The sequence below is a fragment of the Gossypium raimondii genome, chromosome 13 (assembly GCF_025698545.1).
Source record: "Gossypium raimondii isolate GPD5lz chromosome 13, ASM2569854v1, whole genome shotgun sequence".
In the NCBI taxonomy this organism is placed as follows: Eukaryota; Viridiplantae; Streptophyta; class Magnoliopsida; order Malvales; family Malvaceae; genus Gossypium; species Gossypium raimondii.
In genome coordinates, this window is record NC_068577.1 from 49,960,036 (window position 1) to 49,985,912 (window position 25,877).

The 25,877-nt window shown below is 32.6% G+C and overlaps 2 protein-coding genes across 2 annotated transcripts; both read left to right on the forward strand.

Annotated features, from left to right (window-relative positions):
* The first annotated feature begins 10,919 nt into the window (after nt 1-10,919).
* Nucleotides 10,920-13,770, forward strand: LOC105782980 (hypothetical protein At1g04090). Its single transcript, XM_012608120.2, has 2 exons — nt 10,920-11,286; nt 11,747-13,770. Exons 1-2 carry the CDS (start codon nt 11,169-11,171, stop codon nt 13,336-13,338), a joined length of 1,710 nt encoding a protein of 569 aa, XP_012463574.1. The 5' UTR covers nt 10,920-11,168; the 3' UTR covers nt 13,339-13,770.
* Nucleotides 13,771-14,463: 693 nt separating this feature from the next.
* On the forward strand, nt 14,464-17,933 carry LOC105783595 (inositol phosphorylceramide glucuronosyltransferase 1). Its single transcript, XM_012609147.2, has 9 exons — nt 14,464-14,834; nt 15,063-15,183; nt 15,507-15,856; nt 16,262-16,369; nt 16,476-16,613; nt 16,703-16,831; nt 16,942-17,218; nt 17,334-17,454; nt 17,574-17,933. Exons 1-9 carry the CDS (start codon nt 14,592-14,594, stop codon nt 17,713-17,715), a joined length of 1,629 nt encoding a protein of 542 aa, XP_012464601.1. The 5' UTR covers nt 14,464-14,591; the 3' UTR covers nt 17,716-17,933.
* Nucleotides 17,934-25,877: the final 7,944 nt, after the last annotated feature.

Here is a 25,877-nt window from a genome sequence, read left to right on the forward strand (position 1 = left end):
AAAATTTTTGAACCGATCGATATTTCTATCATATCAATATTAAAAAGTGTATATATTAATACTTGTCAAACGGTTGAAAGTTTTTTACCTAAAAAATTGTTAAAATTTTTAATTTACAAACAAACTTGGCATATATGATCTATCTGAATGGAACATGAAATATAACAATTGAATTGTTAAAATATTAATTGTATAAAATATTACAAAATTATATAAAACCACTTTAATTTTACACATATGTAAGTGGATCATTTTCCTAATTTTATTGCTTTCAGATATTTTGAATTATTTTAAATAGGTAAATATACAGTATCACCCTTTGTAACTTGACAAAATTTCATATTTAGTCTTGATTTAAAAATCTCAGTTCAATCATTAAAATGGTAAGCATTTTTTTATTATCAAAATTTGTCAATTTGGCATGTTGATTAGGTTTAGGGGTGAATCTAGGGGGCTGGCAGGGGCCCTAGCCCATATGGAAAATTTTTCATTTTGTCCCTTTGAATTTTTTAAAATTTTAAATTAGTAAAGGTAAAAGTGCACTTTGGCTCTCCCTAAAAATAATAAAATTTTGATTTAATCCTTTAAAAATTGTATTTTTACTATAGTAAAAACTACTATTATTATCCTTTTCTAGTGACGATTTTTATTTTTTCATTAATTAGAGTATAGTTAAAGAATTAAAACAAATCAACTTAATGGAGTAAAATGTTTTAAATAAAATAATTTAATAAATTTTTTTAATAAAGTATTTAACTATCTGTGATCCATCATAGTGATTACTAGGATTTTGTATGTCAAAAGTAACAAAAAGAAAAAGAAAAAGAGAATGCTACTAAATTAAAATAATTCTAAGTGGGTAGAATACTATTTTTTTCAATAAAATTTGAAATTATGATTGTGTGAAATTTTGTGTATATTTACATGTTTATTTAAGAAATAATAACAATTTGGTAGTGGCATTGTTCTCGGTTCAAGAGGACGTGAGTTCGGATGCGTTAAAACGCATTTATACCTTCTATGCAATAATAGATATGATCTTCTGAATCTCTTTCTTCTTCACAAATGTAACAGTAATTTTGTCCTGAATCATCTTCCAAAATTTATCAATTTGGCATGTTGATTAGGTTTAGGGGTGAATCTAGGGGGCTGGCAGGGGCCGTAGCCCCCCATGGAAAATTTCCCATTTTGTCCCTTTGAATTTTTTAAAATTTTAAATTAGTAAAGGTAAAATTGCACTTTGACTCCCCCTAAAAATGATAAAATTTTGATTTAATCCTTTAAAAATTGTATTTTTACTATAGTAAAAATTACAATTTAATTTCGGCCCCCTAATAAAATTTTCTGGCTTCGCCTGTAATGCCCCAAAAATTTGAGTATTTAAGTGTTGGGTTTTAGTGTAATTAAATCTCTGTATCTATGGTTTTATGCCCTGGTTATGTTTTTGAGGTCGGGAGTTCGAGTTGCATCTTTAGAAGTTTTGTTAATTCAATTTTTAACTAATCTCTGCTCTTGAATCGTTGACTTAAATCTAATTTTGTGTAAATCTATGATAAGAATAAGCTTATTAGTTCATTGGTTAAGTTCTTGTATTTTGTTTGGTCCTGTGTTTGAGTCCCGGAGTATGCGATAGGAATCTGATTGGTAAATTAGGATTTAACGGTAGTCATCTCTTCTATTTTTCCTCTATTGTGTAATTTTCTGATAATTAGTCGTTTGGTTTCCCTATTAGGTGCAGATATCAAGAGTAGTGAACCTCAAAACGTCAATTAAAGTAATCGTTGTTAATTTTTATGTAAGTGTTGGTTTTGTTGAAGGTTTCATGTTGTCGATATAATTTGTTGATTGAGTTATTGGGTGATAGTTTTAGGCTTCGGAAGTCTTCTACATTGCTCTGACTTTCGAAATTACTTCAGGTGCATACCGAAAACCCGAGTTTGTGTGAATTTTAGACGCTGAAAAACATGATTGTCGACGCCACACGGCTGTGTGACAGGCTATGTACCACACAATTTACCAAATACGAGCCACACGGATAAGGGACATGGGCGTACGTCCAGGCCATGTATGGGCATGTTAGTGCAGGGTTCACACGGGCGTGTGTCTAGGTCATGTGACCCATTGTTGCTATTAGGAACCACACGGGCCAAAAATACGTGCATGTGTCCAGGTCGTGTGACTCACTGTTTGTGATTTAGAACCACACTGGCAAACAACACGGGCGTGTGTCAAGCCGTGTGAGACACACAGTTGGGCACATAGGCATGCGCTAAGTCATGTTGAGCCACATGGGCGTATGGGTCAGATTTGGAATTCATCTCTAAGGGCGTAAGCGTTGTTTAACGCGAACGAAGTCCACCCGTGGTGTACTTATGATCTGAATTAGACCGTTTGAGTGCTATCTGATAATATGAGACTGAGATATTGAATGTACAAGTGTATACTGATTGTGATGACTGTCGATGATGTTGATCTATACTACCTAACTATGAACTAAATCTAAATAATTGTGTGTACATTTTTGACATCTGAAATCTACATTTGCATGGGGCAGGAATTATGTAAAGAAGGAAGTAATCTATTCTGATTCAATAGCTAAGTCACGACTTATATGTGAATCTGGCGTTTTATCACAATTTGATCTGGCAACTAGTCTACATCTCATTGAACGTGTCGGACTGACATTATATGATGTGTAGCGATGGATGGGTATTAAATTCCCTTAATGGTGTGTTGGGATGGTCAGAGATGGTGTGTAATGGGGGTAGGAATGATTACATCTGTTTCTGGTCCGTTCTATCTCTGAGTTAAAATTGTTCTGCCATATAATTGATACGTTAAATTTATACTGGATATTCTCTGATTCTGTTGGGAGCTTGAGATTTAAGAATTCATTATTATAATTGTGCTTCTAGTTGAATCTATTCCGGTTATATACGTTAAGCATCTGTCTATATTCTATCTAGTTCTGAGTTCGAATCCCATCGTATACGTTAGGAAATATATTTTTTTGCAAATGCCGGAATGGGTGGTGGTTAATTTAAAACCTTCAAAGGAAATGTTATTGTTCTTTTCTTTTCTAAAAACTTTTAAGTTATTTATTTTTGTTGTTCTTCTTTTTATTTTCTTATTTTTTACAATTGATTTTATGGAATTGGGAAGACTTGTTACCTGTAAGGTCAATATTGTGTAAGTTCCGTTGTGATTTTCTTTCGTTTGTGATTTTCGTTGTGTTAGCACTTTTTTGTCTAAACGGGATTTTGCTCGTTTACTTGACGTTCTGTTAAACACCCGATTCGTTACTTTGTTTAGGCAAAAATATAGCAAGAGATGTTAATCCATCGTGTTGGTCTAATTTCTCCTGTTTCTTTTGAGGTGAGTGTACGAATTGAGTTGGAATTACGTCGAATCTTTCGACATAATCTTAGCGGTGGGTTGATTTTACTAAATATTGAAATTGATGGTGTGATTGGTTGTTGAATGATTAATTAGGTTTCGGGTAGTCTCTGTGTTGTTTTCTTGTCAAAATAAAATCAGGTGTGTATCGAAACCTTTAATTTTACAAGTTTCGAATCGCTGGAAATGGTGGCTATCGACGCCACACGGCCAGGCACACAGGCGTGTGACTAGGCTGTGTGGGTCATACGAGTGTGTGACATGCTGTGTGAACGACCGTGTAACTCACTGTTTAATGAATTGGAGCCATACAGGCAACCACACGGGCGTGTGTCTAGGCCGTGTGTGGCCATGGTAGTGCAGGGTTCACACAGGCAACGAACACGAACGTGTGTCTGGGCCATGTAACTCACTGTTTGTGACACAAAAGCCACACGGGCAGGGGAACGGGCGTGTACTCAGGCCGTGTGTGTCACACGGATAAGGATACGAGCATGTGTCTAGGCCGTGTAACTCACTGTTTATGCTTAAAAACCACACAACCAAGGCATATAGGCGTGTGACTAGGCCGTGTGGCAAGTTATCGGGCCTGAAAACTGTCTTTTGAGGCCGGAAATGTTACTTAACCTTGATATTAGTTTCTTCAACGTACGAATAATTGAATTTGATTATGTGAGAACTGTCTGATACACTTGGACTGATCCGTGAGTAACAATATTATATGTGCACTGTGATATCTACTCTATTTTGGAACTATCTTAGTTAACTGTATAATGAGTTAGAATGACTGATCATATGTTACGGGTATTTGTGTTCTGCATTGGCATGTGTTGAGAGGTTATGAAGAATGAAGGAGTCTGTATTGAAAGTGTGGCTATGCTACAATGAGTATTACTCTGATTTTGGCGCTTGTCGCATATTAATCTAGCAGCTAAGCAACATTTTTATGAAAGTATCATTGAACACTCTAAAGGTGTGCAGGGATGGATGGGCATTAATTGTCCATAGTGGTGTGTTAGGATGGTCGAAGATGGTGTGTAGCAGACGGAAATAAGAATATTGCATCTGAATCAGATCTGAACCATATTTGAACTGAATCTTTGCTCTAAATCTGGAATGAACATACTTCTATGTCAAATCAAATCTCTGAACTGGAATTTCTTTATAACCAATCATTGTTTAATTACATTTCTTTTATGCATTGAGTTCACAACTCACCCTTTTATTGATTGGATTTCAGGTGGTTCCCAATCTTGATCGAGTCAGTGTCGCGGAAGCTCGGTCAAACTATTATCTTTTCTTTTAAGCATTACTATTAGGGACTTATGTTCTATGATGTTATGGAATTTATGAAGGTTATATGTGTTAAATTATTGTCGTGATGAATTTACGTAATGAATTGTTCAATTCGACTGTGTTATGATAGTATGAATTTTAGTACGGATGACGTGCCTCTCCAAACTTGGTCTGGACGTCTATACTGGGTTTAGGGTGTTACAAACGGGTTCAAATTGGTTATGTAGGTCTTTCTATTAGTTGTGGTACGGCGATAATGGATTCAAATTGGTTATGCAACCAACGAGTTGTATTATATATGATTCTCTGGGTTAGGAAGATGTTTGAAGGTCTCGATAGAATCCCAATTGAATATAACGGGTGAGATTATCTTGGTCAGTAGCGTTCGAGCTACAGATATTAGTATTGAGGAACTTGCTCGTGTTGCCATTAAACATGAGCTTTTTCAAATATTAGTATGGTGATGCCCGATAAAATGAGGCGGATGATGATGACAGTGATGAAGATGAAGGCAATGATGATAATGACGATAATGACAGAGATGGAGCCAATGAAGGTGACAATGATGATAATGAGCCAGAACCTCTACCACAACGAAATCCTCCTCGCACTTGATGCCCCCCGAGTTACGGCATGCATTCAACCCGAAAATAGAGATGATTTTACTTTGTGAATTTTGTTTTAAGTAAATCACCTATTAGTTTATTAAATTTTTTATTTTTAATATATATTGAATGTACTTAATTATATTAGTGCTAAATTTGTTATCCAAATATTGATGTCACTCACATTCCTTCAATATTGGCCTTTTTTAACAATTAACAAGTTATTAACATCTCTATGACGCTCATCTCAACATTTCTGCCAAATGTGGACATTTTTTCTTGCTATGTTCTAGGTTCTTACAAAAACCATATTGCTTAGGTTGGTCCATCTTCTTTCAAGTATCCATGTCGTTGTGTATTCGACTAAACTTTGGCCGACCTTTTAGCATGCAATACAACTCAAATTTTGATAGCAATTCAAATGAAGTGCTCAAACAGGCGACCATCTACCTTTATTTGGGTTCAGTGGGAATTTAGTCTTTCATACTTTAAATATTTGTTTTAGTTTGTACACTTCATCATCATACTTCATGAATCCAGATGACCAAAAACACATGTCGCAATTACATGTGAGTATATATAATGAAGTGTCTGAAATCTATCACATTCGCAGGTTCTTTCTTGCAAGTTGACACAATACGGTTCCCCGATAATACCCTCATCCATTTAATAGATTTCCATAACCCAATATATTGTATTTGTACGTGAGTTTAACTATACTATCATATAGTTCAATTCTGACATTTCCTTGATACGAGCTTTGTAAGAACATCATGAAACCATCACAAAACCGCGTTGTTGGACCTTCTACTTCCTATTCCTTACCAAAATTGGGAACCAAAGTAACAAGAAATGCTAATGAACTCAGTCCACCTTCCTCTACATCGTCAAACTGGGCATTTAACTCTACTACAACATTCCCAATTAAGCAATGAGCACCAATCGTTAACTCGACATCAGTGTCGCCATGTAGCTCAAATGTATCATATCTTACAAGGTTTATTAATTCTCCTCTGGCTTGAACTTGGGACTTTTCTATTGAATTTTTAACAGAAGTTGGATGGATAAAAAAATGATCCTGAGTTCAGTGTCATGAATTTTACCTTGGTAATAAATAATTGCTCTAATTATTTTACTCATATTTGGAAACGAAACCTATTTAACATATAATATAAAAAATAGATATGATAATATTATACAAAAATAAATATTTATTATTATTCTGATATTTTGTTACAACATAAATTACTAACACATAAACATGTGATATCAAATTTTTGAACCAAATTTTATAAACAAAGTGACAATGACATATAATTATTCAATTACTTGAACTAAAATAGTCTACTAGGGCAAGTTTCCAAATTATGTTGCAGCAACTACGAACTTTGTTCAAGCAAATGAATAAAACAACTTCAAATTTTAAACATCAACGCTCTTTCCCCTTAGCATGTATATTTTCTCCTCAAAATCTATCTTAACTTTGAAAAGCCTCTCCATTTTATAGGAAGACTTTATCATTAAATATGAAACATATTTCTAAATGTTTTAAAAAATTGAACATGACTACACAAGTTAGAAAACACTTCTTATTAGAAGCGCTTCTTTTGAAAAATTATGTCTGAAATTCTCGACATCCATTTTATAAGAAAGCTTTGCTATTCGATTTCTGATATGGAAAAGTCTACTTGAATTTAAAAAAAAAAACTTCTAACAACAAGCGTTTTACTGAAAAGTTATCTTGAAATTCTCAAGATAAAAAACATCATATTTATCTTTTTTTTTCATATTTTGATCCAATGACTGTATTTTCTTTTTTTTTTTTCATCTAACGGCTGAATTTTAAAAGATTTGCTGGGCCGTTGACATGGTGTCCTACAGGGCAAAAGCGTGCCCTGTAGGACATGTTTTCAATGAAAGCACATCCTACAGGTCACGCTTTTGACCTATAAGATGCCACATCGGCTAAAAGCGCTTCCACGCGCTTTTGCCACGTACCACCCACCTTGACCAAGAATGACCTATTTACCTAATTAATAAAATACTCCACCTAAAACCCGGAATTTGTTTTTATTTTTGACATTTTTGCCTTAATTTGCAATAAGCTAAAACATGAGCACATCAAATGCTTTTTGACTCATTTATTTTATTATTTTATATAATTTATTTACATGGTTTTTTAGCATTTTTGATTATATTAAATATTTAAAATAGAGAAATCGAAAGAAAAGACTCATTAATTTTTATTTTTCATGTCTGTTTTACAGCACATGTTCAGGATCTGTGGTTATCTCTCCTAGTCATGTCGTCTCTAAGGTTTGGCCTTATATTATTCTCAGGAGTGCAATATGCCTTACTACTGCACCCAACACTTATTGATGAAAGACTCTCATCATAGCTATAAAATTTAATAGGTTTATATTTGATGATCTATCCATGTTTAATAAATTTTTTTTTATCATTTATGTTCGTTTTATGATTCATGTTTGAAGTCTGTGATTGCCCCTTATAACAATTATCTTTAAGATTTGAACCTACGTTCTCTTTTTGAGAGTGCAATGTGCCTTACATGAATAATTAAATTAATGGTTTTAGTAATGAAAGGGGACCTTATTAATATAATATTAATAGTTTGAGAATGTAATTATAATGTATTAAAGTTTAAGGACCAATTTAAAATAAGAGTTATAATTAAGCTTTAATAATTTTTTATCTAAAAATTTCAGATCCTAAAACCTCGTACTTATTATTAAGCCAAAAACTTGGTAGCTTATAAATCCAAATTTAATTAGGTTTTTCTTTTATAAATCCAAACTTATTAGCTTGGTATTTTTTTATGTCTGTTTTATGATCTATGTTTAGGATTCGTAGCTGTCCCTCCCAATAAAAATTTTTTCAAAATTCAAACCTAAATTCTTCCTTTAAAAGTACAATGTGTATTACCATTACACCTAATCACATACATGTGTCAACTGTGGTATAGTGTATTACACACAAACACTCGTATGTAAATAATTTATTAAGCTATAAATATGAATCTGTTGAATGAAGGCCCATTTTAGGAAAGAGCAAAAAGACTTGACAAAAGAAGCCCCTTATAAGAAAAGCCCATGCTTGGGCATGATAGTCCACAAAACATTCGACAGACCACATAGAGAGGAATACTAATAATATGATTATTAATATTCTCCAATTTGAGGCGGCTTCTATGTTCATTTTTTTTTTGGGTTCAACTTGTAACATGAAGATATTGAATATTGAATTCCAATTGGGCGGCTATCGACCTTTTCAACCAACCCCACGACATATCATAATTTGGAGGTGTGTGTGAAATGCTTGGATTAGGACAAGAAATGGAGCAGTGTTCAATAGTATGATTGAACCCCAATTGGACCTTTTTATTTTATTAAATAAATCCCTTTCTATCACGTTTTTCCTAGGCCCTTTTACTAATACATAATAATTTCAACGTCAATCCATATTCGGTGTTTTTTAATAATTTAAAAATGTTTTTTTTTTAAAATCATGGATCCCAAAACGAAAATCCAAAGAAGGTCCAAATTGTAAAAAAAAAAAAAAAAAAAGAGTGGCTTTTCGTAGAACGAACCTAAAAGCAAAACATATCGGCAATGTTTTCAAAATGGTTGTTTTAATAGGCAAGAAGCAATGATTGGACCATCCTCTGTCGGTCATTACACTTTAAAAAAATTTTATTTTATTAAAATTTTTTAAAATAGATAAAAAAAATTTATTTTATTAAATTTTATTAATTTAACAATCAAATTTATTTAAATTTGTTTTTTTTTTATGAAGAAATTTTTATTGATCGGAAATGCAGCTTTGAAAGTTAAGCACACGTGATGTAGGGCAGCATCACAAATATTGTAATAGATAGCTGTGTCATGTCGAATCCACGTCTTCATAATTGAGAAAGAAGATATTAATATTTCTTGGGGCCTAATAATTGAGAGAGGAGTTTTATTAGAAAAGCAAGCTTGTATAAATCATGTTTTTAATATGAAATTATAAATTAATATAATAATAAAATTATATTTTGATTGCCACATGATTTTAAAAATTCTGAAATAATGAAGTTATATTTTAATATAGCATAAATAATTTGAATTTTAGTAAAAATTTTAATATGGTATTTATATTTTAAAAATATTAATTTTAATATTTAAAGTTATTTTTTCTAGTAATGTGGTCCCTCTACCTAACTTATAAAAGGATGAAATGTGGCATTTTTCCCACATAATTATCAGCATCAACATCCTGTTCAGCCACGTTAATATAATTGCAGTTCTATCCTTTTATTATCCAAAAATTACAATTTAGTATAATTTGATGATCCACTTTGGGGGGAAAAGGTCTCTCGTGAAATAATGTTGATGAGGCGCGCCTTTAAATGGAGGAGCGTAGCTAATAATATTTTCCTGAAGACAGCTTTGGCCAAAAAAAAAAAAACACTTCGAAGAAAATATTAAGCAGAGCCTTTACGCGATTTTAGGAGCGTGAATTTTACATTTTAATGTCTTTTTCGGTAAATTACTTTATAGTCTTTAATCTTTTCTTAAGTGGGAAAAAAAATGCTAAAAGCCCTATAACAACACAAAAGCTAAAGCTAATCTTAATAGTCCTCTTACGTCTCCCACCATGATTCTAATCATTTAGAATTTCGTTTGTGTGAATTGACAATGATTTGTTCTTATTAAAGGTGAAAGATTATTATTATAATGCTACTAATAACACATCATATCAGATCCAATTCTAGTTATTGTTTTTAACTTTTGAAGTTCAGAAACTCCTCGAGTAATCACATTTGGCACATATCCTAATTAGGACCTATGTTTTACTTTATCTATAAAATATCTCCTATTCTAAAAACGAATAAGAGAAGACATATTACATAAGCTCTACCCAAGTATAGCTTCAACACTCTCAAACTACTATTTCTAGCGGTTTTCTACATTTCTTACAATGTGAATTTCCCTATTATATTATTCAATATCTTGTATGACTTAGTGTTATAATAATATTAAATTATTTTTTCATACCTATATCATAATTGTCTTTTTTTTTTTGGTACATTTAAAATTAACTTAACACACTCTTAGAAAGAGTAAATTATTGACGATTCACACATCACAAATAACATTATTTTTATGATTCAAATCCATAAAGTGAATTACTTTTATGATTTAAACCCGTAAAATTAATTTTTAAATGAACACTCAATACGACTAAATCTAAGTATTAGATTATATCAAAAACTACTAATTACTTTTTATAGCCCTATCATTGAAGCATGGCTTTTCCACAAAAAGAGAACAATTATCAAAGCTTCAAAGAGGGGGAATAAATGATCACACAAAGACTTCAACAACAAGTGAACAAAGAGAAAGGTGGTTGTATATAGAAAGACAAATCAAAATTATTAAAACAGAGAGGGAAACAGAGTGTGAAATACACTCACTTAACTGAAAGTAGGAATATTTTTCATCTCAAAAATAAAGGTTGGGGATAGTCTAAAGCGACGGCAAACTGACCCATTCCCCCAAACAGAAAGAACAAAGAAAATCTATATATAAATTACATAAATATCAACATCATCGTCTTCTTACTTTTCCAACAAAAACAACACAAGTTGAAACTTCTCTCATTAATTGCCTCCTTCATTTGATCCTTTGAGAAAGAGGAAGAGAGAGGGGATTGTTTTAAACTTTCTTTCTTTTAATTGCCTCCTTCTTCTCTTTCTCTTCGAGGGTTTGTTTTTATTATTTTTCCTGTAAAAAGAAAGTTTAAAAAAGGGGTTGGGAAAGAGAAAGTTTGTTGAAGATAAATTCTGGGTTTTGGTGGGTTTTTGAAGATATGTTGGGGTGTGAATGTTTTTGTTGGCATGATAAACACAGTGATTATGATGAGTTCACCCCTTTGCCTCAACCTCAGCCTTTTTCTTTGCCTTCTCCAATCCCAGATTGGCCTCCAGGTAATTTATCCTTTGATTTTTCTACACAAGTCAAAATTTTCCTTTTTGGTTGATTTATAGAGGAATTAAAATGAATTTCTGTTTTCTGTTTTCCTTTCAAAACATTATTATGATTTACCTGAGATATTTTTTTTCTTTTCTATTTTTGGAAATTGTCTTTCTTTTAACTATTTATTTAACTATGGAGTATGACGATTATGATTCATGATGATTTTTTAGCTAGATTATTTGGATAATACACCCTTTAGGGAGAAAGAAAAAAGAATTTTAGGTTATCCAAAATGGAAAAAAAAGAATAATTTCTAATGGATAAAGATATTACTATTATATATAGTAACTTTAAGAATGCTGTAAAAGACATTCAGACCCGAATCCGAGTAGCATGGATGATAGTGTCCTTACAAGCCACATGACATAGATTTGTTGACTCGATTTCTGTAATGAACTACCGTTTTCTCAGGTCAAGGATTTGCCACTGGAAAAATTAACCTAGGAGAACTAGAAGTGGTTAAAATCACCAAGTTTGAGAGTGTTTGGAGCTGCGATTCGTTGCACGGTAAAGCTGAAGGTCCCACATTTTACAAACCTGTTGGCATTCCGGATGGATTTTTCTGTCTCGGTTATTACTGTCAACCAAATGACCAGCCCCTTCGAGGCTATGTTCTTGTGGCTCGTGAAAGGGAAGGTTCGACTCCAGAAGTTTATCGTGACTATGACTCGGATTCAGACTTTCCAGCATTAAAGAAACCTGTTAATTACTCATTGATTTGGAGTTCAGATCTAGATCGCAATGGTTGTGGTTTCTTCTGGCTCCCGAACGCGCCAATGGGTTACAAAGCAATGGGAATTTTGGTTACCGACACGCCCGAGGAGCCTGATGACGATGAAGTAAGATGTGTTCGAGAAGATCTTACAGAGACTTGTGAAATTAAGGATACCATACATGTTGCCGGTGCCCATCCATTTCAGGTTTGGAACACAAGACCATGCAAAAGGGGAATGTGTTGCAAAGGTGTTTCGGTTGGGACATTCTTTTGCAGTACCTACTTTGTTTTGGAAAATGAGGAATTGGAGATTGCGTGCTTGAAGAACCTGGATCCCACGCTACATGCAATGCCGGATTTAAACCAGATTCATGCTCTCATCAACCACTATGGTGCAACGGTTTTCTTTCATCCTGATGAAGACTGTCTGCCCTCGTCGGTGCAATGGTTTTTCAAAAACGGTGCACTTCTATATGAAGATGGTGAGCTTAAAGGCAAATCTATTGATTATCGGGGCTCGAACCTGCCCAGCGGAGGGACAAATGATGGTGCATTTTGGATAGATTTGCCAGGAGATAATAATGGAAGAGATAATGTTAAGAAAGGAAACTTGGAGAGTGCAGAGCTATATGTTCATGTCAAACCAGCAGTGGGTGGAACATTTACGGATATTGTGATGTGGGTATTTTGTCCCTTCAATGGACCGGCCAATCTCAAGATCGGGTTAATGAACATACAGATGAACAAACTTGGGCAACATGTAAGTGACTGGGAACACTTCACTCTCCGGATAAGCAACTTCACAGGGGAACTGTGGCAAGTTTACTTCTCACAGCATAGCGGTGGTGAGTGGGTTGATGCTTTCGACCTGGAATATATTGAAGGTAATAAGCCAATTGTTTACTCATCCAGACATGGACATGCTAGTTTTCCGCATCCCGGGACTTACCTTCAAGGGTCAGTGAAACTCGGGATAGGGATTAGGAACGATGCTGCACGAAGCAAGTATTTTGTCGACTCAAGCACGAGGTACAAGATTATTGCAGCAGAGTATCTTGGAGATGGAGTCGTTACAGAACCATGTTGGTTGAATTACATGAGAGAATGGGGTCCAACCATAGTATACGATTCACGATCTGAACTGGATAGGATAATTAATATGCTCCCCTTTTTTGTTCGATTTTCAGTGGAGAACATCTTTGACCTGTTTCCTACGGAACTTTATGGCGAGGAAGGACCAACCGGGCCGAAAGAAAAGGATAATTGGGAAGGGGATGAAAGATGTTAGTTTCAACATATATACATTTGCACGCTTGTACGCTTGTATAGTCATACTAAAGCACGGTTTTGGTATATTGGAGGACCTCCAAGAGGCAGTATGTAATTTGGTTTCGGAACAGCAACAGACACATTCATGTTGCAGAGTATCTATGCATGTTGAAAGTAGTTTCCGATGCGCCCAGAGCGCTCGATCTCATTCAGCACATAGATAAAGAAGTCTGAAGTAGTATAAAAACTCTGCAGTTCCCCATGCATCCTGGTTGTGCATATATAGCTCCTGTTGTAGTGCTTGTGCTTGTTAAGGGACTTGCGGATTTGCCATGAAACCTTGCAAAATTTGGAAAAGAAAAAGAGTTGAAAGCTCTCAAATTGTCTGTAAAATCTGGTGTGTTTGATCAGTTCATGTCGTATTCATCAATATAATGAATGGTTTAGATGACTTTGCTGTATATACTCATTACTGGCCATGAATGCTAAAGCCTTAATCAAATTAATACCTTCAAATGGTTTATTCATAGGATTGCACTAGATAGTGAAAGGACCTTCGATTCGTATCATCTGATTTGTTTTTTCGGATTCTTATATTAAATTCTTTAGCATCATAAATCGGGTTTATGTAATTATATGTATAGGTCCGACTCTCATTATGTTTACAAATTTTAGTTTAATTTATTGGGTTTAATCTGAATTATATTAGTAATCAGTTATTTGTATTATAATGATTTGATTTTACTTAATAATTACTGGATAGCCTGATTATAATAATTTAATACTTTGAAAGAAAATTATCATATATTTATAAATAACCCATGCTAAGAATATTTTTAGTGACAATTTAATTAATTTCTTTTTTCCATAACCTTAAAATAACTTTTTTATATAACTCTATTGTATATTAATTTCAAAAATTTTAATAATTAGAAAATTACAGAAGTAATTAAATTAAGAAATAGAGGAAATTAAATTAAATTTCGAACAAAATAAAAGTAATTAATTTTTTCTTTAGGTTGAATATTCCTCCATTTTCTTTTTTGTAAAATTCAAAAAGAGTTGGCAACTAAAACGATAAAAAAAAAAGTCTATGGTCAAAAACGACATCGCAAATTGAATAAAACGAAGAATCTTCTTCTTCTTCTTCTTCAAAGCTCCTCGTGTTTATCAACCTTTAATTCAATCCTGAAGGGAAAAAAAAATTCAAATAAACAAAGTAATTTTATCCTCGAGGAAATCCGTATCATTTTCTCGAGAAAATCGAATACTATGAAACTACCAAAACTCTCGATCCTGTTTCTGCTCCTTTTGATTATTATACAAACAAAGGCGGCGTTGGGGGTTAAAGCTCAATCTTCATCGAAAGAAGCTTATGTGACGCTGCTGTACGGAGATGAGTTCCTCTTAGGGGTTAGGGTTTTAGGGAAATCGATAAGGGACACTGGATCAACTAGAGACATGGTCGTTTTGGTCTCTGATGGCGTCTCTGATTATGCTAAAAAGCTTCTAAAGGTAAAATTAGGCAATCCTTTTACTTTTCTGTTTGTTTCCCAAATTACTAGCCTCAAAGTTAGTTACTTTGGTTTCCTAATCCTATCTATGGTAAGTTATAAGCTTTACAATTAATGATCTATTAGTTTACTGAGGAAGATTAGGCAAGTTTGTCAGTGAGAAGTCGTAAGATTTGACATAGCTTTTAATTCTGTTTCCATTTTTCTGATTTGGTGGATAATTGGGCAGGCTGATGGATGGATGGTGGAGATGATAAGCTTATTGGCAAATCCGAATCAAGTTCGGCCGAAGAGATTTTGGGGTGTTTACACCAAATTGAAAATTTTTAATATGACTAACTACAAGAAAGGTAAACCCTTTTCTGTTTGTTTATGGTTCATCTTTGTTGGATATAGAAAATGCATGGTTTAGCTTAAGGATGGATGTAGTTGGTTTAGCTTCAATTTGATGTACCCTCAGTGCAAAACTTATACACTATCAATGACCATATCATAATGAAAATATTTAAAATTATGAAGTTTATGAAACTAAGTATGGTTAAGTTTTTACGCCTGTTTAAAAGTTTGCTTGTAATTAGGTTACAGCTTGGAGTTTGCCAATCCGTTGTTCTTTCTATCTCAATGTTTCTTCTGGTGGATTGCATTGTTTCACACTTGGAATTTGCTTTTGTAGTTGTGTATCTTGATGCGGATACTATAGTAGTCAAGAGCATTGAAGATCTCTTTAAATGTCAGAAATTTTGTGCAAATTTGAAGCATTCTGAGAGGTTGAATTCAGGAGTCATGGTAGTGGAACCATCTGAAGCTGTTTTCAATGACATGATGAGCAAAGTCAATACTTTGCCTTCTTATACTGGAGGAGATCAGGGTTTTCTGAATTCTTACTACTCTGATTTCCCAAATGCACATGTTTTTGACCCTAATATACCCGAGGAGGTGCTGAAATCCCGTCCTGCTCCTGAGATGGAACGACTCTCTACTCTATACAATGCAGATGTTGGTCTTTACATGCTTGCCAACAAGGTATTACTACATACATTGACATTAACATTAACATATTGTTTTAAACTTTATCTCATGCTGTTGTACCATTGTCAGTCTTGTTTCACATGCTATATTGTTGTATTCTTAACATAGCAAGAATAAAGTATAGTTTCATTAGTAAAATTGGTTTTGGAAATTGCTTTTCATTCTTTTGAATCCTCATTTTATGCATGCTGTTAACAGACTTTTGTATGCTTTCTCTTGTTTTTAGATCATGAGGGTTTGTTTCAATTCTTTTCTTTGTTTACCAGGAATTCCTTTTTCTCCTATACCATGATGAAACTTATGCTAAAGCCAAAATAAGAGACAAATTTCTGGTTTTGCATATTATATTCTTATTTCCTGGTTAAGTATCCTTAATTTTTTTGCATTATTTCTTTGCAGTGGATGGTAGATGAGAGTGAACTTCGTGTAATTCACTATACACTTGGCCCCCTTAAACCTTGGGATTGGTGGACATCTTGGCTCTTGAAACCGGTCGATGTCTGGCAGGTATTACTGAACTCTTTGCAAAAATTTATATGAAATCTATGATATATTTCCAAAATCTTCTGTAGATAGGACGAATGTCAATATAATCTGTTTGCTGTTGCTGCAGAATGTTAGGGAACAGCTTAAAGAGTCCCTTCCTGGAACTGGGGGAGGCAAAAATCCAAATGATGAGCTTCTAGTCAAATTCCTTTTCCTCTTACCTTTCTGTGCTTTACTTTTTTGTTTCTATCGTTCTTTCATTCAGGTTAGTAGCTATCGATCATTATGCTTTCCTGAAATTAGTGCCTAGATGATTGTTTTCCGGTACTGAAACCATATTACTTTTTGGTGCAGACAGGGGGTTCAGTTTGCAGAACTTCATTATGCAATCAGGTCAGACACTTCTACCACATAATTAGGTCGAGTGGGACAGTTGCTTACACTAGTGTTTCTTCATCTTCTACCATTAACGCAAACAGTCAGGTTCGTTTCCTCTATTCATCATTTACACTGATCTCTTTCTGGTTTGTCTAATGAAATTGTTGTAAACTAGTTAATTTCTCACTTCTATTAGTTGGTGTGATTCTATCCAGTTTCCTAACAGTGCACAGAACAAGGTGCCTGCATACTTGGGTGCAATTTCAGTTTTCGTATGCTTTATGGCTGCTGTGGTGTCCCTTGGAATTTCTATTTCAATTGTGCCTCGACAATTGATGCCATGGACTGGTTTGCTCTTGATGTATGAGTGGACGTTTTCAATCTTCTTTCTTTCATTCGGAGCATTTCTTCATTTGATTTATCTGTGGGGAAAAAGAGAACCAGGGCCAGTTTCCTCTCGTATGGATCCTATTGATTCGGATTCTAGAAAAGGTTTGTTTACTTGGAGTAAATGCATAAATCATGCATGGTCATGATAAAATATGACGTCCGTTCCCTTTTTGTATAAATTTAGCATTGGTTGACGATTTTCTTATGATCTTTACAGGTTATCGACAGGCATCCTCTTGCGATATTGTTACTTGGTATTATGGGTTGGGGATGGCTTTTTTGGCTATCGCAGCCCCATCCTTACCATGTATTTTTGGGATCACCGCTCTGTTCATGAGGTAATTTCTACTGAGATGATCTTGTTTTCTCCCGTATTTTTTTGAAATCCAGTTAGATGTTTGAAAGTCCTTGTTCATAGTTGTACTAATTTTCATGGTCCGTGAATTTTACGCACCAGGTTGGGTCTGATGGTCGTTGGAGGGCTTATATTAGCGGCATTCATGACATATGCTTCGGAACATCTAGCGATTAGGTCATTCTTGAAAGGTCTTGAAGACCGGAACACCACTCGGTCGAGGAGTGCATGTTTCTTATGTTGAAAGAAAACTTCCAAAATGATCGTGACACTTACCAGCACTGCATTTTTCCTTCAAATTTGTGTTCTATTTAACATTTAATCACAACAGTTGATCTGTAAAATATTGCAGTCAATTTTGGCTAATTAGAAATGTAATTTTTTTTTTCCATTAGGCGTCTTTTTGCGACTTTGTTGTGAAAAATACTCAGTTTCCCATATAATACCACCATAATTCACATATTTCTGATCCCTATTTCAGAGGGAATGAAATTTTCCTTTTAAATTAATTCCTCCAAAATAATCGAAATAATTTTATTTTTGTCAATTTTGAAAACGAGAAATATTTTATCACGTCATTGTCTTATTAATATTTTATTTTAACATTCATTCAATTCTTTTCTTTCAAATCTCACATTTTAAATCTCAGAAAAAGAAAAACCCATTTTTTTTACACTAAATTTCTTCTTTTTTGATTCAATCAGAAATGGCTGAACATGATCTCACTTCATCGCTCCTTTCCACTCGATATTCCGATCAACCCCAAACCGTACTCATCGTCCATGAAGATAAATTTTATTTTATTTTATCGAATATTTATATATTTATTTTTATTTAATATTAATATAAATATTAAAATAAATCGTATTTAATTATATTTTAATGAAACGATGATGTGGTAAAATTTAATTAGTTGAGATGTTTTTTTAACCATACTAACAATAAATACCAACTTTAGTAGTGAAATCAAAATTTAAATACTTAAATTAAAAATAATAAATTTATTTAATAATTTAGGTAAAATTAAAATATATTTTTAAAAATAAGAAAGTTGCTAAATAGAATCTCATCTCCGCATTTTGTCATCCACCAATATAAAAAGCACTTTTCAGAAAAGTAAATTTTATAATAAAAGTAAGACCAAAAAATTATAATTTAAGGCTGCAAAACTGTTTAATTTTCATATATTATTTTTTAAAAGTAACAGAAAAAAACATGACAACAAGGCAATCCACCCAATTGAAAGGCAATTCATCATATATCATTCATTTTTCCCACTATCCACTTCAAAAGTATGAAGTGGGAACTAAGCTTAAAAAAAGGTAATAAAATGTAAATCTGATCATTTCTACTTTTATTTTATTTTTAACATAAATAATTAAGTATATATTAGTTTATTTTTTTTATCGATTGAAGACCGAAATGGTATGCATACCAATCGATACAGTCAATATTGATGTGATACCGATTAAATAATTTATATCAATTTGGTACATGAATTTTTCTGTGTTTATTTAATTATTTTTATATTTTACATTATATAATTTAATTTAAAATAACCAAATTTAATAAAAATGTTATGGGGTCCTAATATTCTAGAATTGTAATGGACTGTAGTTGAGCTAATCCACCATTAATTGTTATAATTAAAAGGAAATATGATTGTATTAACTTTTGGCTGTGAGTCATTAACGATTAGAAAATTGTTAATTAATGGATGATTCCTTGTTTTCCTTTGCAATTATGTGTCACTTCCAATTAATTAAGACACGTGTCAGCTAAACTTTAATTATGAAATTAAGTGGAGTTTCATCATACTTATCCTCAAGTACTATACTTCCCTGACCTAAATTACGTGTATAAAATATAATTTTACTCGACATTTAAATACAAAGATAAACACATCTCAACACGTTTAAGTCGGTATTCTGTATAAAAAATTGAATATATTTGTATTAATTATAATAATTTAAACCTGATGTACAGATTAACTAACTGAACACATGGATGGAATCCGAATCATTAGATTAATTTAATCAGCATTTCCAGAGATGATTCATGTAATTAATTCTGTAAAAATTAAATTGAGTAATTTGAGGAATGTTATCTGTCAACACTTGAATTTTCTCAGAATAGAGAACTTTAATTTTCCCGAGAAACAATGGAGCTGGAATATTCACTCACCAACTAATTCAAACATCCTTAGACTTTTATAATGTTAATGAAAGATGATTTATATAATGTAAACAAGGAAGAACAATGAATTAAAAGCAATTTAATGTCTTCACAATTCACAAAGCTTTCTCTTACAGTGTCGGAGCATCCAAGAACTCCAAATCAAGAAAAAGAAGAAGAGCTGTTTGGTTACTGAAAGACATACATAGCCTTCAAATCTTATTCATATAGTATCTATCCTCCATTTTCTCAGCAACCAAACATGATAAAAACCCCAAAAAAGAAAAAGAAAATAAAAAAAAAGGAGGATAAAAAGCCAAGCATTAGACTTGCCTAGGAGGTTAATAATTCCTCGAAGTCGTCATCAGCATCATCACATTTGCTGCAAATTTTTTATATAGGCCATGACTCGAATGTAAATTTAAAATCTTTCTTCAAAACTTGGCCTTCAAATGATTTTCCAAGTGATTCCATTCTCATCATCTCTCCTTCTCCTTTGAGTGAATAATTAAACCCACCCCCCAAGAAAAGAGTTTGAGAAGAAGATATCAGAAGCTAATTAGAGGAGAAGGTGAGAATATTCAAGAATGAAGGATGATTCATGTGTGTCTATAAATATACGCATATTTGTCATAAAAAATATGGGGGATCCACTTCTACTAAAGTAAAATTCAATTAGTGTTGCATACTTTTTTAACTTTATATGCAAATTTACATATTTTTATATTTTATTCATTTAATTTATGTACGTTAAAATATTTAATTATTTGTTTGATATAAAAAATTTTTAAGGGTAAAAATAAGGCAATTTACTTACATAGTCATCCAACTATAAAAATTTTCATTTTAAGCACCCATGATAAAAAGTTTACAATTTAAACACTCACATTACATAATTTGGTCATTATCACTACTATTAAAATCACAAACAAATAATGGCAGTTAAAAAATCAGTATTATAATAAATTTAACCCTTAATTTTTATATATTATATTGATTTAGTTATAAGTTTCAAATATTAACTCTTAGAATTTACAAATATTTTCAATTTAACTTGAATTTTCAAAAAATTCAAAGAAATATATAAAATACATAAATATTTTTAAAAAATATAATAATAAATTTAAATTCATATTAATATTAATATTAATATTAAATAAAAAAATCCTCTCCACTCCGTCCCTCTCCCCCTTCCCCACCACCAATGAAATCTAGAATGGCAACAAGTTAAACCAGTAATTAGATAACGATGAGCGTAAAACTGAGAAAGAAACATTAGTAAAATGTAGTAGAGGGACTAAACGATGTTAAAATGGAAACCCAGCATAGAGTAAGGCAAGAAGCAAGAGAAGAGGAAGATTTTTTACCAGACAAATTGCAATGGAAAGGTGTTACGGGAATTCTAAACAGAGAAAAGAAGGAAAATCTAGAAACTTTCCTTTGAGAGAAACTATTAATATTATTTTCGAATGAGTATTAACTCGATTGATATGAGTATTGTTGTTAATGCAGGAGGATGTAGATTCGAGTGCATTAGAACGCATTATCTTACTATTTATGGGTTCGGAGGGAGCTATAAATAATTTTAGACATTATATTAAAAATAACAGAAAAATATTATAATTGTTAGGATTTTGTTTATAAATTTATTTATTTCGGTATGATAAAGCGTTTTATTATTAATAGGATGTATTTTCTTCTAAATGCATGTTATATATATTTTTTAAATAGCTAAGAAAAGAAAAGAAAAATGGTGGGTCACATACATTTGACCATAAAGAAAATTCAACAGAATGAAATCTAACAACCTAAAATATCAGATAAACCAAACTTTTTCAACTTAGAAAACCCTTTTATTTGGGTTTGTTAGATAATTCCTTCAAAGAAATAATAGTTTTTTATTTTCACATGAAGATCATTATTTTATATATGTATTAAAAAACTTATAAATTAGTTAATTGAGTCTTAACTTAATTGGTATAGGTATTATTGTCAATAGAGGAGGACGTAGATTCGAGTGCTTTGAAGTGCACTATCCTTTTATTTATAGATTAGGAAAGAATTATTATATGTTAAGTTTATTAACTATACCAAAATCCATTACAATAATAATCTTTAATGCACTAATAATCACCCTAAAATTCAAAAGCTAGTGTTAATCCTACTCAATTAAATATTGAATTAAAGTTTAATTTTAAGAGAAAATCAGGATTTTCATACAAGTAGACATTGGTCCCTACAAGATCATGATATCCACCAAATAAGATTTTTATTCACACCTAACTTTTACATTAATTTATTTATTTATTTATTTTACTTTCTCGCACTTTTACAAAACCACAAACACAAAGGGGTTATTATAAATAAAATGATATTTAAAAAAAAAAGGAAAAAATACTAATGTCTTATTGAAACCAAAGATAGCCATGGTAAACATGTTTTTCTTGTGTTTAGCTTTTTAAAATTTTCTTTTACAAAATGTAAAAATGGAGAAAGAAGTAAGGTTATTTAGGGATTAAAAAAACTAATAAAGACCGTTATACTTGAATTTTGAAATATGAAAAGTAAAAAGACTAAATTCTTAAAAAAATACATGAATTTATGGCATAATATTGGGCTTAACTTATCATGAAATTGATTGGAGGTCTCTGATTGGTATACTCTGTTGGAGGATTTGGAAACAGAGATGTTGGTATGTGTTCCAACATGTTCCATTCAGTAAGGAGTCTATCCTTAACTCTTCATGGAACTTGGTTGGAGCTCTTAAATGCACAACTAGAAGACTGGCTGTCTGCAATAGAAGACCAGCTAGGTGTAGCCGTTGGCTCCCACTTTCTACGGGCATCATTAAAATAAATACTGACGGGGCTCATGATCCAGTATTAGGTTTGGCAGCTTCGACAGCGGTGGCGAGAGATGATTTTGGTAATCGGGTTTGTGGGATAGTTAAAAATATTGGTAGAAGTGGTGTGGAGCAAGTGGAACTCTGGGCGATCTATGACGGACTTATTATAGCATGGGATGCTCAATGGCGAGATATCTTTGTGGAAACAGATTGTGCTTTTGCTTTTAAAGATATCACTGACGACGTGATGGGGGGTTCAAAGAGATTTGGTCATTAGAATTCGGGAGCTAATAAGTCGTGATTGGAATGTTGTCTTTAAGCAGATCCCACGAGAGGTAAACTTCGTCACACATTCGTTGGCTAGTATGATGAAGGAAGCGTCGATTGGTACTCAATATTTCATAGTGCCCCTCTTTAGTCAGTCATCTTGTCAGGGTGGATAGCATATCTGGGTGTTCAAACCCTATTATTTCTTGGTAGTTTTTTTAACTCTTTCCTTTTTACAAAAAAAAAAAAAACTATATATCATATCTATTTAAAAAAAGAGAGTAATTTCTACTCCTATTGATCTCAATGTAAATCATATCTTTTATAAATGACTCCATTTATCATAAACTATCATGGAAATAAATATAATAAATAAGAGAAAATGAAGGCATTAATGTAATCCTAACTAGAGGTAATAAAGAATTCCTGATTGCCCTCTTTCAAGGAGTTTCATTCACCATTATCCAACCCTTAAAAAGTTTTTTTTATACATTATTTCTTTTTAACAAAATTTACATTTATTTTATTAAACTCATTATAGGTTCGAATTATATCTGCTTTTTTTAACACAATGTCTAGAACTACCATAGTCCTTCCCGAACCCATAAATAGGAGGATAATATGCTTTAGTACACTCAAACCTATGCCCTCCTGTATTGACAACAATACTCATACCAATCGAGTTAAGACTCAATTGGCATCTGCAATATTATAATAGATTAGACACAAAATGATATAACGTAAATACACTAACTTATTGGAAAATAAACATGAAAAAAGAATAATGTTGAAAAGTTTTCTTTTTCCTATACAAAATATCTGATAAGTTATACAAATACAATACATGATAAATATAATTAAAACAAAAAATGTTACCCAAACATAAATGGAATGGATTTTGGTCTATTTAGTATTGCTTCTTGATGCGGAAATCCGGATCTAGACACAAGAGAAACACAAATTAGAAATAAAACGAGAATAAATAAAATTAGTTAAATAATAATAATAATAATAATAATAATAATAATAATAATAATAATAATAATAATAAAAGGATAGATTTGCCCTTTGGAACCCTTGGTTAACTTGTAACCAAAAACGCCAATGATTGAGCAGCTCCCTACAAAACCCCTAGAAGAAGAACCTCTAGAAACACCGATGAACGGAAAGAAATTTGAATATTTGTAACTCAAATACCTCAAAGTAACAAACTCCAAACTAAATAGCAAGAGAAGAATCACTCTACTCTCAAAAATTTGCCTCACACAAATTTGGAAGAAAACAAATACTCTCTTTTTATTCCCCCTCCAATGTGTAGAAAGTAAGCCTATTTATAGGCAAATTACAAGAGTAATTGAATCCTAATAAAACTCTTTCAAGAGTAATTGAATCCTAATAAAAACTCTTTAAAATTATCTAAGAAAATAAATAAATAATAACCTAACCAATAAAATTACTTAACTCATAAGTGATGTGTCCCAACCAATGAGAATTAAGTAAATATAATAATAATAATATACATAAAAGATTAATCCACCAATTTATGGGCTTTCACTATTCCAATATTGGTCTAGTGAATTGCATTCCCGTATTTGTCAACGTCACGAACATGATGACTTAAATTTGTAGCAACAAAGTATTGGACAAAAGCATTCATCTTTGATTTTAATTGTCGTGCCTTGCTTCGAGTGATTGGACCACTAGGAAAAATAACCCCTTGTGTGTCACCTCCTTGGCTCGTATCATTCTCCCCCTCTTCAAGAAGATTCGTCCTCAAATCTGAACCTACATCAAATTCAAAAGGAGAAAGATCAGAAACATTGAAAGTAGTACTAACACTATACTCACCAAGAAGATCAATACGATAAGCATTGCCATTTATTTCCTCGAGTACCTGGAATGGTCCATCCTCTCGTGCATCAAGTTTATTCTTTCTCTTAAAAGGAAATCGTTCCTTCCTCATATGTACCCATACCCAATCTCCAGGTTCAAACAAGACTTGCTTTCGCCCTTTATTAGCTCGATGTGCATTGGACTCATTCTTTTTCTCAATGGCTTTACGAGCCTTCTCATGGATCTATTTCACTAAATCAGCTTTCCTTTCACCATCTAAATTAGCAATCTCATTCAAAGGTAAATGAAGCAAATCTAAAACAGTAAGTGGATTAAAGCCATATATAATCTCAAAAGGAGTAAAACCTGTGGAAGAATGAACAGAACGATTATAAGCAAACTCAACATAGGGTATCCATTCTTCCTAAGATTTAACATTCTTACCTATTATGGCTCTAAGCAAAGATCCCAAAACTCGATTTACCACCTCGGTTTGACCATCAGTTTGAGGGTGGCATGTAGTAGAGTAAAGTAGTTTAGTACCTAACTTACCCCATAACACCTTCCAAAAGTGACTAAGAAATTTTGCATCTCTATCGGAAACGATAGTCCTTGGGATTCCATGTAATCTCACAACTTCACGGAAAAATAGATCGGCAACATGGGTTGCATCATCAGTCTTATGGCATGAAATGAAATGAGCCATTTTAGAAAATCGATCCACAACCACAAAGATGCTATCTCGTCCACGCTTTGTCCTTGGTAAACCCATTACAAAATCCATTGAAATGTCAGTCCAAGGTGAACTAGGAACAGGAAGAAGAGTATATAGACCATGAGGCATCACAGTGGATTTAGCTTGTTTACAAGTAATGCAAGTAGAGCAAATTTTCTCAATAAGTTTTCGTATGTTAGGCCAATAAAACTGTTCATGTAAAACATCATAAGTCTTAGTGACTCCAAAATGACCCATAAGACCACCACTATGAGCCTCTCGAACCAACAATTCTCGCATTGAACACTTTGGTAAGCATAGTCTATTATTTCGAAAAAGAGAAACACAAATTAGAAATAAAACGAGAATAAATAAAATTAGTTAAATAATAATAATAATAAAAGGATAGATTTGCCCTTTGGAACCCTTGGTTAACTTGCAACCAAAAACGCTAATGATTGAGCGGCTCCCTACGAAACCCCTAGAAGAAGAACCTCCGAAATACCCTCGAAAGTAACAAACTCCAAACTAAATAGCAAGAGAAGAATCACTCTACTCTCAAAAAATTGCC